This window comes from Pristiophorus japonicus, chromosome 5, assembly GCF_044704955.1.
Source record: "Pristiophorus japonicus isolate sPriJap1 chromosome 5, sPriJap1.hap1, whole genome shotgun sequence".
Taxonomy (NCBI): domain Eukaryota; kingdom Metazoa; phylum Chordata; class Chondrichthyes; family Pristiophoridae; genus Pristiophorus; species Pristiophorus japonicus.
The window spans coordinates 114663308-114680612 of record NC_091981.1 but is presented as its reverse complement, the minus strand read 5'-3'; the positions used below and the strand labels follow the sequence as shown (position 1 = coordinate 114680612).

The 17305-nt window shown below is 42.3% G+C and overlaps 1 protein-coding gene across 7 annotated transcripts in view; it reads right to left on the bottom strand.

Moving 5' to 3' along the window:
* nek10 (NIMA-related kinase 10) overlaps positions 1-17305 on the bottom strand; it is a 436136-nt gene that overhangs the window by 196819 nt on the left and 222012 nt on the right. For all 7 annotated transcript variants that reach the window (XM_070880873.1, XM_070880874.1, XM_070880876.1 and 4 more), the window contains 2 exons: positions 7870-7945; positions 1431-1560 (listed from right to left, as the gene is read on the bottom strand). In XM_070880873.1, the coding sequence (XP_070736974.1) occupies positions 1431-1560; positions 7870-7945 (206 nt within the window). The remainder of the gene's footprint in view (positions 1-1430; positions 1561-7869; positions 7946-17305) is intronic.

The following is a 17305-nucleotide window of genomic DNA, read 5'->3' as shown; positions in this document are numbered from 1 at the left end:
CTTTTAGTGTAACCTTCACATCATCTGCTTCCTTTCTGAAGACAGATGCAACATACTCATTTAATACTTTAGCCATGTCCTCTGCCTCTACATGAAGATTTCCCTTTGGGCCCTTAATAGGTCCAACTTTTTCCCTAGCTAACACTTGCAAGGCCAGAAATATGGCTCTGCAGCGCCCAACTTTTTCAGTCTTTTTCCACGTCAGAATGAGTTCCACAATGATTTCCAATACTTGCTCCAGCCACAATGCACCTCCCCTTTAAGATGTGCAGTCTGGCTTCAAGTAGTGTAGGCTAGCTTTAAGTGGTGTTACCCTCACAAGTTTGGGACCCTGCTGAGGCATGTAGGGTTGTAGCTGTCCTGAGAAATTGCTACTGATGAGGGAAGAGGGGTTTGGAAGAAAGAAATAAATTTACATTTACCGTATATACTCGCGTATCCTACGATCTCACGTATCATACCCCTAAATTTTCGTCCCCAAAACATGATTTTATCATATATCTCATGTATCATGCGAGTCACTTTTTTGAGATACCAGATGCCACTAGGCTAGGCTTTCAAACAAGTTTAACAAGTACCCAACACGTAACAAGTACCCTAACACATAACAACGATCGAATACAGACCTTAACAACCGAATCATGAACCATCGACTGGATTCTGTTGTGAAAGCTGTTCGCGAATCGAACACCGATATAGCAATCATTCCAGCTGGCTTGACTAGCGTCGTTCAGCCACTTGACGTATCCATTAATAAGCCATTTAAAGACAATATAAGAAAGAAATGGAATGACTGGATGATGGAAGGAGAGAAATCATTTACGAAGGGAGGGAATGTGAAGGCTCCGGATTTGCCTCTACTGTGTTTGCGGGTAAAAGAAGCATGGGCTGAGATAGATGGAGATTTGATTGTTAAAGCCTCTAATAATGCAGCAAACTTCAGAGGGAGTTGTGGGTGGCGATCTCTAGACCACAGCAAAGATACAGTACAAGTGACAATAGAGGCTGCAATCCAGCCCAGGAGATACCTGCCGAGATTCAGCGTGGATACGGTCTGCTTAACAGCCTAACAGCCTAATCTTGGCCAGCACTTCACACCCGCAAATTTTGTATCTCGCGTATCATGCGACCCCTCAAATTTAGGTTACAATTTAGGTCTTCAAAAATCGCATGATACGCGAGTATATACGGTATATGGCACCTTTTTATGGACCTCAGGACGTCCCAAAGTGCTTCAAAGTCAATGAGGTAGTAAGTCCGTTACATTTTACATACACATTTACAATTTTTGTTGTCATCATAAATCAAGCTCAGAGCTGTTAAGAATCATACCAGCTATAACAGAATATAATGTTTAATTTGCTACTTTGGTTTTGTTTTAATTTACAAAAGCTTTTTTGTAATACTGAGAGACTACTTAATATTCCTACCTTTGTTGCCAAGGAGAGCATGTTACTGCTGTAGAAAGGAGGATTCAAAGTTGCCATTTGATACAAGATGCATCCTGCTGCCCAAATGTCTGCCTTTTCTCCATATGGCTCGCTCTTCACTATTTCTGGACTAAATGGGATAACAGCTATTAGTAACTTAAGTGCCCAAGGAAATTTATTATAATTTCTAATTACGACCTCCCCAATATAGGCTGCTTGATTTTTATCACAAAGAAAGATAATGTAAATTCAATGTCACTCCACAACTGTCCAGAAACACAATGGCCAAGAAATTCATAATGTTTGCATCGCCGTTAAGGCCTGTTTCAGGCAAAAAAAATGCCGGCTGCCTCACTTCCGCCCACGGCCAGCAGGTCCTGCAGTAGCTGCCATTTTTAGCTGGGCATCAGCGCTGCTGATGTCTGCGATCGCCAGCATTATGGAGATTATTCAGATCGTGACATCAGTGGGTGTGCAACGCTCACCTGATACCCGTACTGCCATTTTGGAGTGCGCCGCTCAACTTACCAAGCATTCACAAGCAGGAAGGAGGCTCCAGCAGCGTAATTTAAAGGGATCATCAGCAACAACTTGCAGCTGACATATTGTTCAGTTTGATTGGCTCTGTGGAATGTTCTGTAACTCTTGCAGCTTTCTAAACTTGTTTCAAGTTACTGATGTGGCAGTGAGTGAAGGTGCAAGTGGAGAATGCCTTCATTCTTATTTAAAGGCTTTTGCTCACAAAACTTCCACAATCATGGAGTGTACACTGGCAGCGCCCCTCGCACTCTTCGGAAAAGGAAGCAGAAGCAGCGAAGTGGAGAAGATGCATGCAGAGGGAGGAGGAGGAGGCCCAGGATGGCTCTCAACAGGAGACCTAATCCACCTAGGGTCTTCAGAGAGTACTTCTCTTATCTCCACTTAAGCGAGCAACAGTGTATTAGAAGGTTCCGCTTCACCAAGGTGGTAGTCACAGAACTCTGCCACCTTCTGTAACAAGATCCGCAGCCTCAGAGCAGGGCGAACACGGCTCTCCCAGTGGCCCTCAAGGTCACCGTGGCCTCAATTTCTTCGCCAGCGTATCCTTCCAGTCTGCAGCAAGACATACTTAACATTTCCCAGTTAATTGTCCATCGCTGCATCCGGGAGATTACAGGGGCTCTCTACATTCGAGGGAGCAGCTTGCGGCAGCCCGGCCCAGAAATCGGCGTGGTCCCGGCCTGCAAGATCATCAGCAGGCCGGGGCCATTGGAGGGAGCAGCATGCGATGACATAGCACAGCCAGCAGCTTTCGAAGAATGACCTCGTGGCTGATGCCCAGCACGAAAAAGTCCCACGGCATTTGCCCCAACGCAGCTCGAAAATCGCAAGGTCCCGCAAGGCGTCTCAGGTCAGTGACATAATCCGCCATGTCCTGGACCCCGGAGCGATGGTGCGTGTAAAAGTGATATTTGGCCATGAGGAAACTCTCCTTCAGCTTGAGGTGGTCCCAAACCAGCGTGCACAACTCTGTATATTCCTTCTCTGTTGGTTTTGTTGGTGCGAGCAGATTCTTGATGAGGCCGTATATTTTAGGCCCACAGATGGTGAGGAGAACTGCCCTGCGCTTGGCCGCATTAGTGTCTCCTTCCAGCTCGTTGGTCACAAAGTATTGGTCGAGACACTTGATGAAGGCTTCCCAATTATCACCCTCTACGAATCTCTCGATTATTCCAACGGCAGCCATGGTTGCGTGAAGGCTTGTATTGTTACTCGTCGCTAATTGTTAGGTATACAATAACTCCATGAGGCTGAGTACTGAGAGCTAAACTTAGTGTGACCTTAGTCTTCTTTATTACAACTCCAGAGTGCCTAAACAACATGGCAGCCAACCTTTTATACTTGTGTGCAGGTCACCATTAGGACTCCAACAGTTGTGCCCTCTGGTGGCAAGTATTACATAGTTGCATACATAACACATCCCACTCCAACCTCTCTGTCCTCTGTCTCCTACATTATTCCAATGAAGTTTAATGGAAGTTCGAGGAACAGCATCTCATCTTTCGATTAGGCACTTTACAACCTTTCAGACTCAACCTTGAATTCAACAATTTCAGATCATAACCATTGCTCCCATTTTTTTGGACAGCAGATGCTGACAATGATTCTATAGTTGCCATTTACAACTCCTCTAGACCCACCTTTTGTTCCTTTACTTGTGCCATTACCATCTCCTTTTGCCTTGCACCATCAGCCCTTTTGTCATTTAATCTCTCCTGCCTGCCACCCCGTCACAGACCTTCCCGTATGTTCTTTCCTTCCCCACCCCGCCCAAATTTCTCTGCCTCTGTACTTGCTTAAAAAAGATGACATCTCTAACATTTTCCAGTTTTGATGAAAGGTCACCAACCTGAAATATTAACTGTTTCTCGCTCCACAGATGCTGCCTGACCTGCTGAGTATTTCCAGCATTTTCTGTTTTTATTTCAGAATTTCAACATCTGCAGTATTTTATTTTTGTTACTGTATATTTCTTTTAATATAACTCCTCTTTGCTGTAGTCATGAATAATGAACAATAAACTTCCATGGCCAGAACAGCACAAGGAATCCTGAAGGTTTACATGAACAATTATAAAAATGAAACAAATCACAATTTCCCATACTTTTAGAATGATTTTACTAGTGATAATAATTGACACAAGCAACTGCTCCTAAATAAACCACTACTAAAATATGACTGTGTGGAGTAATAACACCTCTGGTTAAATCAACATCCTCCCTTAGTTATCTTAATTTAAAGGGATTAGTCTTGGTCCTTGGTCCAAAGTATCGTCATTAACTTTCATTGCGCAAGATAATGATAGCACTGAAAGAAATTAACCAGCATTTTAATAAAAAATATCAAACTATAAATCTATTAAAACTCTAGTAAATGATATTTTGAGAGCTATCTTAATAATTTTAGAGACACATCTGGCATAACTTTCCGTTTCAATTGTTTTACATTGAAGTCAACAAAAGGGACATTGGATCTGATTATATTTTGTATTTGTGTGTTAGTATACTCAGTGTTGGTAAGATTATGTTCATGCCAGAAAATGTTACTCAGCAATTTTCTCTATTACCAAGTAAATGTCACAAAAATATTAGATTCTTATGTGACCAACGCTGAGTCATCAAAGCCACTATTTTTTATTTTGCCCCAAGATGGAAATTAAGAGTTCATTTGTCATGGTATATTTTTAAATTGTAATTTTAAGTTACTATTTTGAGGATTTAAAAATAACACTGCAGGCCTAGTTCTATTAAACTTTTTTTTGTGGAGACTTAAAAAAAAATCCAATTCTTTGGCAGTTTCCAGCCAGCATGTCCCATAAAATACTTGGGGGGCCAGAATTGCCCATCTTGGCCTGTTAGCACCTCAGACTGGCGGCGACACTGTGGAGTGCAGTGGTCGCCGAATTCTCGTGAAATGGCCGCCGAGATAGGTATTGCCCTGATGCGGTTTAGCGGCGGGGCAGCACGGCATCTCTTTTCTCCTAAGTGCGTCATCACGGCACGCACTGCCGAGGTCCCGGGCCGGAAGCCCCTTTGCCCTTCAAAAGTCTTCTGACCGCTTGGTGGTGCTATGCGTAGGTTTTTTTGGGTGCTGCATCATTGCTGATGTACACCACTGGAGTGCCTTAAAGGATTGGTAATTTAATTGGATTTAGTGTCATCGACTTTTTTGCGTTCTTTGAGTAGCAGTATAAGGCTAGTGTGCATTGCTTTGAGAGTGTTGCAGGTGCCTTCCACCTGCAGACAGGGAGGCCACTTCAAGGAGGCTGTGTTTGTGGAGGCCTTTGAGATGGGGGCAGTGCTTACAGGCCAACACCTCCTGCGCATTGTGTGTGCCACCGAGGCACGGAGGAGGTGGTGGCGCTGGGGGCAATGGCTACAGAGGCAGTGGGCAAGGACCGCAGGCATCATTGCGGACCAACATGGAGATGGCCACAGAGGGGAGGCAAGAGAGGTGTCACATGAAGGCCCTCAGCAAGGGCCTCCGCCAAGGAGGAGAGTCAAGTATGCCGACCCCCCTCCCCACATCAGATAATGGGCCCGCAGCCTGCAGAGTTGGAGGAGGGAGAACAGCAGCAGGGAGCAGCCAATGAGCCACCTTGCATAGCAAGACAGCCACACAGAAGTGGGGGCGAGAGCGCATATCGCAGAAGGGTCTTCCGCCATCAATTTGCATACATTGATATAAGAGATGATCAGTGCCTGCGCAGACTGAGATTCCGGAAAGACCTCATCACTGAGATCTGTAATCTCCTGCAGCCGGAATTGGAGCCGCAGACATGGGTATTAACAGCCTTGAGCATGGCATCGAAGGTCACTATATAGCCTTCAACTTTTATGCCACAGGCTCGTTCCAAGCTGCCACTGCGGACATCTGCAACAGTTCGCAGCCCACACAGCCATATGGAAGGTCACAGATGCTCTGTATAGAAGAGCCGACTACATCTCCTTCTCGATGACCAGGGAGAAACAATTGGAGCGCCACACTGCATTTATGCGCACTGCGTGCTTCCCCAGGGTCCAGGGCGTGATTGACTGCACCACGTAGGTCTCAGAGCACCTCACCAGGCTGCAGAGCAATTCAGAAACCGCAAGGGCTTCCTGTCCCTCAATATACAACTCGTTTGCGACCACAACCGCAAGACTATGCAAGTGGATGCCCAGTACCCTGGCTGTACCCACGACTCTTTCATATTGCACCAGAGCGGTGTGCCACGCATCTTCACTGGTCCCAATGAACATTGCGGCTGATTCCTGGGTGACAAGGGCTACGCGCTGAGCACTTGGCTCATGACTCCTCTGCGCAACCCGAGAACAGATGGGCAGGTCGCATACAATGAGAGTCGGACGGCCACCAGGATCATCATCGAACACAGGTTCCGTTGCCTCGACCACTCAGGGGGTGTGCTGTGTGTCTCTAGATTTGTGGTGGTCTGCTGCATACTCCACAACCTCGCCATCATGAGGGCACAGCCATTGGAGTACGTTGCAGCAGTGGCACCTGTGCAGGAGGAGGAGGAGGAGGAGCAGGAAGTGGGTGGGCAGCCACACAGGAGGCAGCGTCCCCATCCTAACCCTGCAAAGGAAGCACAACGCCGTCTCATAGCTGCCTGGTTCACATAAGTCAATGCCCACTAAAGCCTGCATTTGGCCATTTCCATGGGCCATCCTGTGAGCCCCCTCACACATCATTCTCACACACTGAAATGAGAGACCGATCACAAATTCCAAACACTAAATAAAGATTTATTAAACCCAAATGGGTCTCAAAAACACACAAAATCCATTATCACCCTTGTCCAACCCCATATTACACCTCTTACGCAGACCTATCCATACAGTATGCCGCAGTGTCTCCCTTGTCTCATGGCTTTGGTAAGGCGGCTGTGTGTGTGTGTATAGTGGAAGCTGCCGATGTCCTTCTCGGATGCCCTTGACCAGCTCTGGCCCTGGAAGGGCCAGCTAAAGACTAGGCCGTATCCTCCTGTGCGTCTTCATTCGGAAGTGGCTGGGGCAAAGCCATGGTTGGCAGCAATTGCGTACTGGCAGCTCTTGGCTCAGGGCTAATGTGAATCGAAGAGGCAACATCCTGGTCCGAGGAGCCAGTGCCATTCCCCCCGCAGCAGCACCCCACCTCCCCCACTAAGCTGCTGGAACACAGGACGGCGGGGTTTGGTAGCACCGTTAGTCCCCCGGTGGACCGTGGGGGACCCAGCCGCAATGGTAGCAGTCAGATGTCGCATAGCCTCCAGCTGAGACTGCATGAGAGCAGCTACACTCTGGGAAGCCATCAGAGACAAGAGCACTGATGGGAAACTTTTAAAAGCCAGCAAAGAATGACTAAAAAAAAGAAGGGGAAGATAGATTATGAAAGTAAACTAGCATGAAATATAAAAACAGATAATAAGAGTTTCTACAGGTACATAAAAAGGAAAAGAGTGGCTAAAGTAAATGTTGGTCCCTTAGAGGATGAGACTGGAGAATCAATAATGGGGAACAGGGAACGGGCAGAGACTTTGAACAAATATTTTGTATCGGTCTTCACTGTAGAAGACAATAAAAACATCCCAATAGTGGATAATCAAGGGGCTATAGGGAGGGAGGAACTAAAAACAATCACTCTCACTAAAGAAGTAGTACAGATACTCAGTAAAATAATGGGACTAAAGGTGGACAAGTCCCCAGGACCTGAATCTGTGCAGAAAATTTGAGTTAATGTGAATCAATTAATAGATACTGCACTACTATTTGATCAAATTAAGCAACTCTTTAAGATCAAATCAAACTTATTTTGCAAAATATTTTGCAATAGAATGCATTATTTTTTGTAATGCGCACTCATCCTGTAGTTTAACAAGATCAAGGGAACGGCTATAGTTAAATTCCAGCTTTAGGCTTACCAGGAATATAGGATAGTCCCAACAACTGAAGTCATCTTGCTGTTTTCTTGTTTCTGTTTTGCAAGGCCAAAATCAGCTACAATTGAAAATGTGAAGTGAGCCAATATAACTAACAACATAGTACACAAAAATGCAATTATCAATTGAATTGAGTACTAAATTTGTCAATACTACTATAACACTGTGTTAAATTTGTTAGTGAAAATGCAAGTTTACAATAAATAATGTATATGCATTTTTAAAATAGTTATATCTAAACAACGTGTGAAGTTTATTTGAAAATAAAGACAGAACCCAGAATATAAGAGAACGCCACACGAAACAGATGATTCTGGAACGCCTCAATAACCATATCAAGGTTACACACATTTCTATTGGGGTCCACCACATATGGTACAAAGCCAATTTGTGACTTGCAGCACCCTCAGAATTGTAACATCTAAACCTTTGGAAACACATTCTTCTTTTTTACCAACTCTTTAAAGGCAGACAAGCTGCTTGAGACAGTTTAAGTGGTGCACATAAATAGCTTGCATGGTGACAGCTAAATGCTGAAAGGTGTACTAACAATTAACATTGCCACTAGAACCAACAGGCATGTTGCATTGCAATTAAATCACATAAGGAGTGATATAGGCTGGCCATACAGCGGGGGGGGGGGGGGGCGGGGGGTTCTCTATGATCGACAAATTTTTAACATCGAGAAGGTTTGTGTGCACTTCCATGAGAAGGCTTCCCACAACCACCATGAGCAAAGTACACCAAACTTTTCCACTCTAGGTCCTTCCACATTTTACAGGTGCAAGATGCCCAAGGATCATCTTCTCAAAATCTCTAACCTTTTAAATAACCCATAAACTGCTGCAAAACGGAGGATTAGTGGCTGCTGCTGGGATAATGATGTTTCTGTGGTCAGACACCATCGGAACATTAATTGAATTTGTTCATGTAGGCCACAAGGTTTATAAAAAGAGCCCTGATATCCATATTGGTACCATGGACGTTTTGGAACTCTGCCACCCTGTTGAAAGTTCTATGCCCTGTCCAACTGATATTCCTTTTACACAGAAAATGTCAAAGGTTGCCTCTTCCAAACATTGTGTCTCACTTGCTGAATACACGTGTGCACTATAGACAGACTAATCTAGCAAATGCCACCTGGTATTCCTGCAGTGACTTGGAAGGATCCGGTAGCATAAATGCCTAATTCTGTAATAACTTTCACTGCTATAAAAAGCCCATCAATTCTAGATATCTTTAGTTCAGCCTGTAGCATATGGAATAAATTTATGGCACTCTCTTGCACAGTAAAAAAGATGATGGTAGGTCTCCTCTGATGTGATGAGGTAGGTATTGAAGAGTCTGTAAATGCACGCCCTGGGTTAGAGATGAGTGGATATAATTCCTCCACTATTGTTGCATCTATGTTTGTTGCAACCTTATGAATTTCTCTTCCTCGTTTAAATCATGCAGAAGTATTGAAATCCCCAAAGGAATTCTCATCTTCACCACTATAGTGACATTTCATTTGCAGCAACAACAACAACAACTTTTATTTAATATAGCACCTTTAACATAGTAAAACGTCCCAAGACGCTTTACAGCAGTGATATAAGACAAAACTGATAAATTTGACACCGAGCCACATAAGAAGAAATTACATCAGATGACCAAAAGCTTGGTTAAAGAGGTAGGTTTTAATGAGTGTCTTAAAGGAGGAAAGAGAGGTAGAGAGGCGAAGAGGTTTAGGGAGGGAGTTCCAGAGCTTAGGGCCCAAGCAGTTGAAGACACAGCCCACCGATGGCTGAGCCGTTATAATCAGGGATGCTCAAGAGGGCAGAATTTGAGGAGCACAGACATCTCGTGGAACAACCAAGAATAATGTAGGAAAATGCTGTTAAAACATTAGCCAAAAATGCAAAAACATTACATACCCCAGCAAAAAATAAAAGCATTATGGCAGGGAGTAAGATACAACCCAATGTCAATGGTAAAGGAAAGGAAAAAATACTGTAATCAAATTTTGCAGCAGTAAGCTCACTTTAAGAATGCAATTCAATAGGCCAGGTCAAAAGAAGTAGCCATTCTTTATGACTAATAGGTTGCTTGTTGCCCACAGGCCAATTTTTTTTTGCTGTAAGATAGGACCTGGTGTGCCCAATTTATGGGCACTTTTTGTCTGAAATGAGACTCTAGTAGGAATAGGTCCTCTTAAAATCAATCAAATTTATATTTATTTAATATTTTGCTGTGTCTTTTAGCTTCTGTTAAAAGTTGAGCTATAAATAAAGCTCGCCTAATGATTTTAGATTGGTCTGGTAATGTGTTCTTGTGGTGGGTATCCCATGTATTCTACAGTGAATGATTAACCATGATTGAGGGCTAATTGTTAAACCTGAGCATACTAACTTCTACATGGCAGATTTTGGTTCAAAAGGTACTTGGTCTATTTATTGAAACTGTCATCTGTCCATGAACATGAATAAAGTTGTCGGGAAGAAAATTCCTAAAGCCTAACAATGACTTTATTGACCTTAGTGGTAATAATATTCTGCCAGGAGGTGGTCCTTGGTGAGAGGCATTTTGCTATTTTTGCCTATATTGTAATTTTTCAATTGTTTTGCAATCAATGCGGAGAACTTATATTTCCGCCATGTCTCTTCAGTGCCATTTCCCATTTTTTTCCATTTGTAATAGAAAAAATTAATTTGGATGGGCAAACTTCCTCGTTTGTTTCCAGCAGTAATGAGGCCATTTATAATGATTATAACTCAGGTGTGATCAGAAGTTGATTTTTCATAGAATTTATTTTCCACTGCTATAGCTAATCCAGTGAAGGACAACGAGCAATGTTTTTCCCTTCTTCAATCGACTGAAAATCTCTCAAAAGAGTCCATTATTAAGGAAGCAGTAGCAGGACATTTGGAAAAGCATAATTCAATCAAGCAGAGCCAGCATGGTTTTATGAAAGGGAAATGTTTGACAAATTTGCTGGAGTTCTTTGAGGATGTAACGAGCAGGGTGGATAAGGGGGAACACCAGTGGATGTGGTGTATTTGGATTTCCAGAAGGCATTCGATAAGGTGCCACATAAAAGGTTACTACACAAGATAAAAGTTCACGGGGTTGGGGGTAATAATTAGCATGGATAGAGGACTGGCTAACTAACAGAAAACAGGGAGTTGGGATAAATGGGTCATTTTCCAGTTGGCAAACAGTAACTAGTGGGGTGCTGCAAGGATCGGTGTTAGGGCCTCAATCTATATTAATGACTTGGATGAAGGGACCGAGTGTAATGTAACCAAGTTTTCTGATGATACAAAGATGGGTGGGAAAGCAAACTGTGAGGAGGACACAAAAAATCTGCAGAGGGATATAGACAGGCTAAGTGAGTGGGCAAAAATCCGGCAGATGGAGTATAATGTGGGAAAATGTGAGGTTATCCACTTTGGCAGTAAAAATAGAAAAGCAAATTACAATTTAAATGGAGAAAAATTGCAAGTGTTGCAGTACAGAGAGACCTGTGGGTCCTTGTGCATGAAACACAAAAAGTTAATATGCAGGTACAGCAAGTAATCAGGAAGGCAAATGGAATGTTGGCCTTTATTGCAAGGGGGATGTTTAGAGAAGGTCCACTAGGTTGATTCTGGAGATGAGGGGGTTGACTTATGAAGATAGATTGAGTAGGTTGGGTCTATACTCACTGGAGTTCAGAAGAATGAGAGGTGATCTTATCGAAACATTTAAGATAATGAGGGGGCTCGACAAGGTGGATGCAGAGAGGATATTTCCACTCATAGGGGAAACTAAAACTAGGGGACATAGTCTCAGAATAAGAGGCCGCCCATTTAAAACTGAGATGAGGAGGAATTTCTTCTCTCAGAGGGTTGTAAATCTATGGAATTCTTTGCCCCAGAGAGCTGTGGAGGCCAGGTCTTTGAATATATTTAAGGCGGAGATAGACAGATTTTTGAGCGAGAAGGGAGTAAAGGGTTATGGGGAGCGGGCAGGGAAGTAGGACTGAGTCCATGATCAGATCAGCCATGATCTATTGAATGGCAGAGCAGGCTCGATGGGCCGAATGGCCTAATCCAGCTCCTATTTCTTCTGTTCTTATGTAAAATGCCATTCCACCTAAAACATTGAAGGTAGAGCCCTGAATTATCTTTAACAGTTGCATTTGGCAAAAATCTACATCGCTTCTACATGACAATGTCACTTCAAACAAATCACAGCAATATTTTAATACAGAATGCCACTTTAGATTTAGATCCATTTGTCTTTTTGTTCTTTATATACACACTCACATTCACAAAACTCTGCTGTGAATCTATCAGCAGAACTCAGAACAGAAGGCAAATGCGTATTGTAAGGTAATGGGCTGCTGAACTACATTTCTGAATTCTGGGATTAACATGGAGGATAATATGCTATGATAAAATGGCAAAAACACATCTACACACAAACAACAAATATCTAAATGAGAAAGTAGGAACCACTAAGGTTATAAACCCATCTCCTTGGTCAGCCTGAATGCTAATGGTTAGGTGAGATTGGTTTGCAATTAGCTGCTTCAGAATGTGAAAAAGTGAGAATAGGCCAGGAACTCCCAGTTATCATGAAAACATATTAATATTAATCATCATAAGTTCTAACATATGCCTAATAAAACTAATTGACACAATGGAAGGGACTCACATGAACTAGCTGACTGTTCTCAACTGGACAATGAGATTTAATCCCAGAAGGGGAGCTTATCTCAGTGAGATTTAAGATATAAAAATTCATCCCTTGGCCCTCCTCAGTTGGAGTTGGTAGGCAAACAATCATGCCAGAGGGCAGTTGAGTTAGCTAAGCTAAAGGGCAGAACGTCAGAAGGAGTTTGAAGAGTTATTGTAAGGTTAATAAAGGTTGAGTGTTTGACAGAAGTAAAACGTGCAAAGAATACTGCGCCGTAATTAAATGCTTATGTCTCTGAGCTAAGTATGTATAGTATAGCAATACATGTGCATGCAATCTCAGTTGAGCCAGAATGAGAAGGGAATATGATGGTGGCCACTTCCAGTGCAAATTAAATTGGGCCTCTTTTAAACCTTAGATGTATATGGTAATAATCCAATCCAGCCGATGTATATATATTAAGGAAAAGGACAAACATAGAAACAAAGAAAAGAGGTGCAGGAGTAGGCCATTCGGCCCTTCGGGCCTGCACCACCATTCAATAAGATCATGGCTGATCATTCCCTCAGTACCCCTTTCCTGCTTTCTCTCCATACCCCTTGATCCCCTTAGCCGTAAGGGCCATATCTAACTCCCTCTTGAATATATCCAATAAACTGGCATCAACAACTCTCTGCAGCAGGGAATTCCACAGGTTAACAACTCTCTGAGTGAAGAAGTTTCTCCTCAACTCAGTCCTAAATGGTCTACCCCTTATCATATAAACATAGAAACATAGAAACTAGGTCCAGGATTAGGCCAATCGGCCCTTCGAGCCTGCACCGCCATTCAATGAGTTCATGGCTGAACATGCAACTTCAGTACCCCATTCCTGCTTTCTCGCCTTACCCCTTAATCCCCCTAGGAGTAAGGACTACATCTAACTTCTTTTTGAATATATTTGGTGAATTGGCCTCAACAACTTCCTGTGGTAGAGAATTCCACAGGTTCACCACTCTGGGTGAAGAAGTTTCTCCTCATCTCGGTCCTAAATGGCTTACCCCTTATCCTTAGACATTGGGAACATTCTTTTTGCATCTAACCTGTCTAAACCCGTCAGAATTTTAAACGTTTCTATAAGATCCTCTCTCATCCTTCTAAACTCCAGTGAATAAAGGCCCAGTTGATCCAGTCTCTCCTCATATGACAGTCCAGCCATCCCTGGAATCAGTCTGGTGAACCTTCGCTGCACTCCCTCAATAGCAAGAATGTCCTTCCTCAGATTAGGAGACCAAAACTGAACACAATATTCCAGGTGAGGCCTCACTAAGGCCCTGTACAACTGCAGTAAGACCTCCCTGCTCCTATACTCAAATCCCCTAGCTATGAAGGCCAACATACCATTTGCCTTCTTCATCGCCTGCTGTACCTGCATGCCCAATTTCAGTGACTGATGAACTATGACACCCAGGTCTCGTTGCACCTCCCCTTTTCCTAATCTGCCACCATTCAGATAATATTCTGCCTTCGTGTTTTTGCCCCCAAAATGTTTCTCACATTTATCCACATTATACTGCATCTGCCATGCATTGATCCAATACCTTTGATGTATTTAGATTAAATATCAGAACCTCGGAAGTATACTGCATATACACAGAAAGCATTTCTGCCGTCTACTCCATTAGTGCACATTGTACTGTGACATGCAATTTTCACCTTTATTTAGGATGCAAAGTGACTGAAAAAAGGCTCATAATTAAGATCTACTTGAAGAAGCTATTAGCCTCTTTTTAATACTTCTGTTGTTCTTTTCTCTCCCCAAGAAAAATTGGGATAGATTTTTTGGGAAATAAAAAGAGAAGGGAGAAATTGAGATTAACCTTCAAAGTCAGAAAGAAAAGCTTCCATTTATAAAATGCTTCATCATGTCACAGAAGCGTACCAGGGTGCTTCACAGACAATGAATTACTTCGAAGTGCAATGCAAGATCACACAATTGGCAATGAGATAAATAACTAGTTAATCTGTTTTTGGTAGTGTTGATTGAGGGAGGAATATTAGGCCTCAGCTTAATGTTTCATCCAAAAACTGGCATCTTTGGCAATGCAGCACTCGCTCACTGATGGGTTAGCCTAGCACACCATGGGATTACTTGCCCAATTATTCTATCTTTTCCTGTAGGAAAATGGCTAGCCTTCAATAGACAGCTACACCAACTGCATAGCCAACATTATAAACCCACCATGTTCGCAATACTGGGTGCGAACTCATGTGCTACTATTCTACAGCTCAGTATATTGGAACCCTAATGCAGTGAGTGCACCGCTATATTGATTGTGGATGGGAGGACTTTAATGAGATTAATCACCCTCTAGATATGAATAAATGAAGGTTGTATGCTGCATAAAAATGTTCTTTCCATTTTCCTACTAAATCAATTGGGAATGTGCTGGCTACTTAGCTGCTTTATTTTGTGAAATAATAATTAATTGTTGTTTTCAGCTTTTTATCAAATTTATTTTCTTCGAGAAACCTTTTTCATGAGGTTGAACTGATGTGACACCAAACATGAAAAAAACAGGAGTTATTTATATCCTAGATTAAATTACATTATGTAATTCCTCCATCAAGTATTTTACATTTTATTTTATTAAAGGCATTAAAAATTGTAATGATTCTTTGACACAATGAAAATCTTAGATTGGCTCAAACATACAAAATAAATGAAAGGAAAGACAAGAATAGTTGACTATAAAAAGTGCACACAACATAAAAACAAGGCATGTTGGCATCATTTTTCAGATTTGCATATAGGAGTGGCAGGATTAGCACCTGCCCAATTGGATGTGTGCTGATCTGGCTGGAACTTCTGGGGTCAGTCTCCTTTTACTAAAGATGGTGAGTGCCCAGACTATATTGGGTTCTTAATGGCGAGGGATAGTGGGAAATTACTCAGAGATGCTGCCCTTTTTGAAAGCCTGCTTAAAACTTACTTCTTCGCCTATGCTTACAGTCATCTCCTCTAACCTTTCTCCTACTTCTTCTTTGCGCCCACCATTTTCGCTTGAAAGCAGCATATGACATTTTATTGAATGAAAAGCATTATACAAATGAAAGTTTCTTCTATAAATGTAACTTAACCATCCAGTTTTTAAACCAAAATTGCTATAACATTCTCTTGATATCTATAGGAGTGGGAATCAAAAATAACTTCACAATTCACCAACATCAAATGATTTTCAATAAACGTGACTCTTCAGGCCTGCTGCACTTGATATACATGTTCAATTGGCTGTAACTTCTAGAACTGACTGTACATTCCCTTACACTTAGATGGGTAACAAGGCTGAGAGATAGCAAATGTCAAATTTGATGTTATTTGTTCTTCACTCGTTAAACGAATAGTCAGCTACACAATACTGTGAAAAGGATAATCAATTTGAACAACTCTCAACCAGTCACCAAGGAAAGATTGTGGGTCCAGTAAAATGGTAATTTAACTGAAAAAATTGGACTACAGTGAACGTTGACCAAGTAAGAAAAATATTTAATTCATAGAAAATTTCTGAAGAAGCTGAGAAAGGACACCCTACAAACTTTATTAATTGACTGTTGGCCACCTGCAAAGACCTGCCATGAGATAATGAACCTACCGATCATTCACTTAATCCAAGAGTCTCAAATGAGTGGAAAAGTAGTAGGCATGGCAGGGGAAAGAATGTGGACAACTCTGATTCAGAAGGCAATATATAATCAGGAGTATATCAAACATGTGTGATTATAATCACTCAGTTTATTGTTTCAAGTGAGATGATGGATTTTGCACAGTGGAATGGCAACTTTCAGTTTTGATTTTCTGTGATATTTAATTTGCAAGTTTTGGCTTTTTGCCATCAGTATCTACATTAAAATTCTTCCATGATTTGCTGACACTAGGGAATGATGACAAGCAGATTTATTCAATCGGGACGTCTATTAAAATCAATTGATTGGTTTCCTCATTTTGTTATATGGGATTCAAATTATAATTATGGTTGTACTATGGAGTTTGTTATGTGGAAAGATCCAAAATATGTTGTTAGTTTCCTTTTACAGGTTGAAATTCTAACTTGGAACATGCCTAGCACAGGGTCAGTTACTGGAGATATTAGACTCAGTGCTATTAAAAAAGGAAAAAGTAACAAGAGTGATTTGGCAGCCCCCGCACCGCCCCGCCCCCCCACCCTTTGATTTGGAGAGGATTGTTGATCCTTCCCTTTTGATTTTGGGTCCTGAGCTTGTTGTGGCACAAGATCTATCTTCGACACTATGGTCTGATTTCACAACTGCAACACTTTTTTTCAAGACTGACCCTGGCCCTGCCTATTGTGTGGTTCTTCCAGCTGGCCCCTGGGGTCATCTGTAGAGAGACATGCGGGTCATGCCTATGACCCTTCGTCAGAACCAGAAGATAATTATAAAATGCATTTAAGACAGTCTAAAGGAGCAAAATCGAGCAGAAACCCAGACTCTGCCTCCTCGCAGTCAAATACTTGCAGCAGGCTGGTCTGTTCTCAGGGGACCTACTTCCTATGATGTCAAAGTGGCTGAAATCCACGACGGCAGTAGGAAGGGTGGGGATGTGGAAGCAGACCTCCCAGCCTATTTTCCTCATTAATGGTATAGTGGAGGAGATTCCAGCCCTCTGAATTTATGATAGGCTGAATAGAAGACATGAATTTCTGGCACCACCTGAGACAAGAATGATAGGTTATAGATTGAGGACTGTGGTATTTCA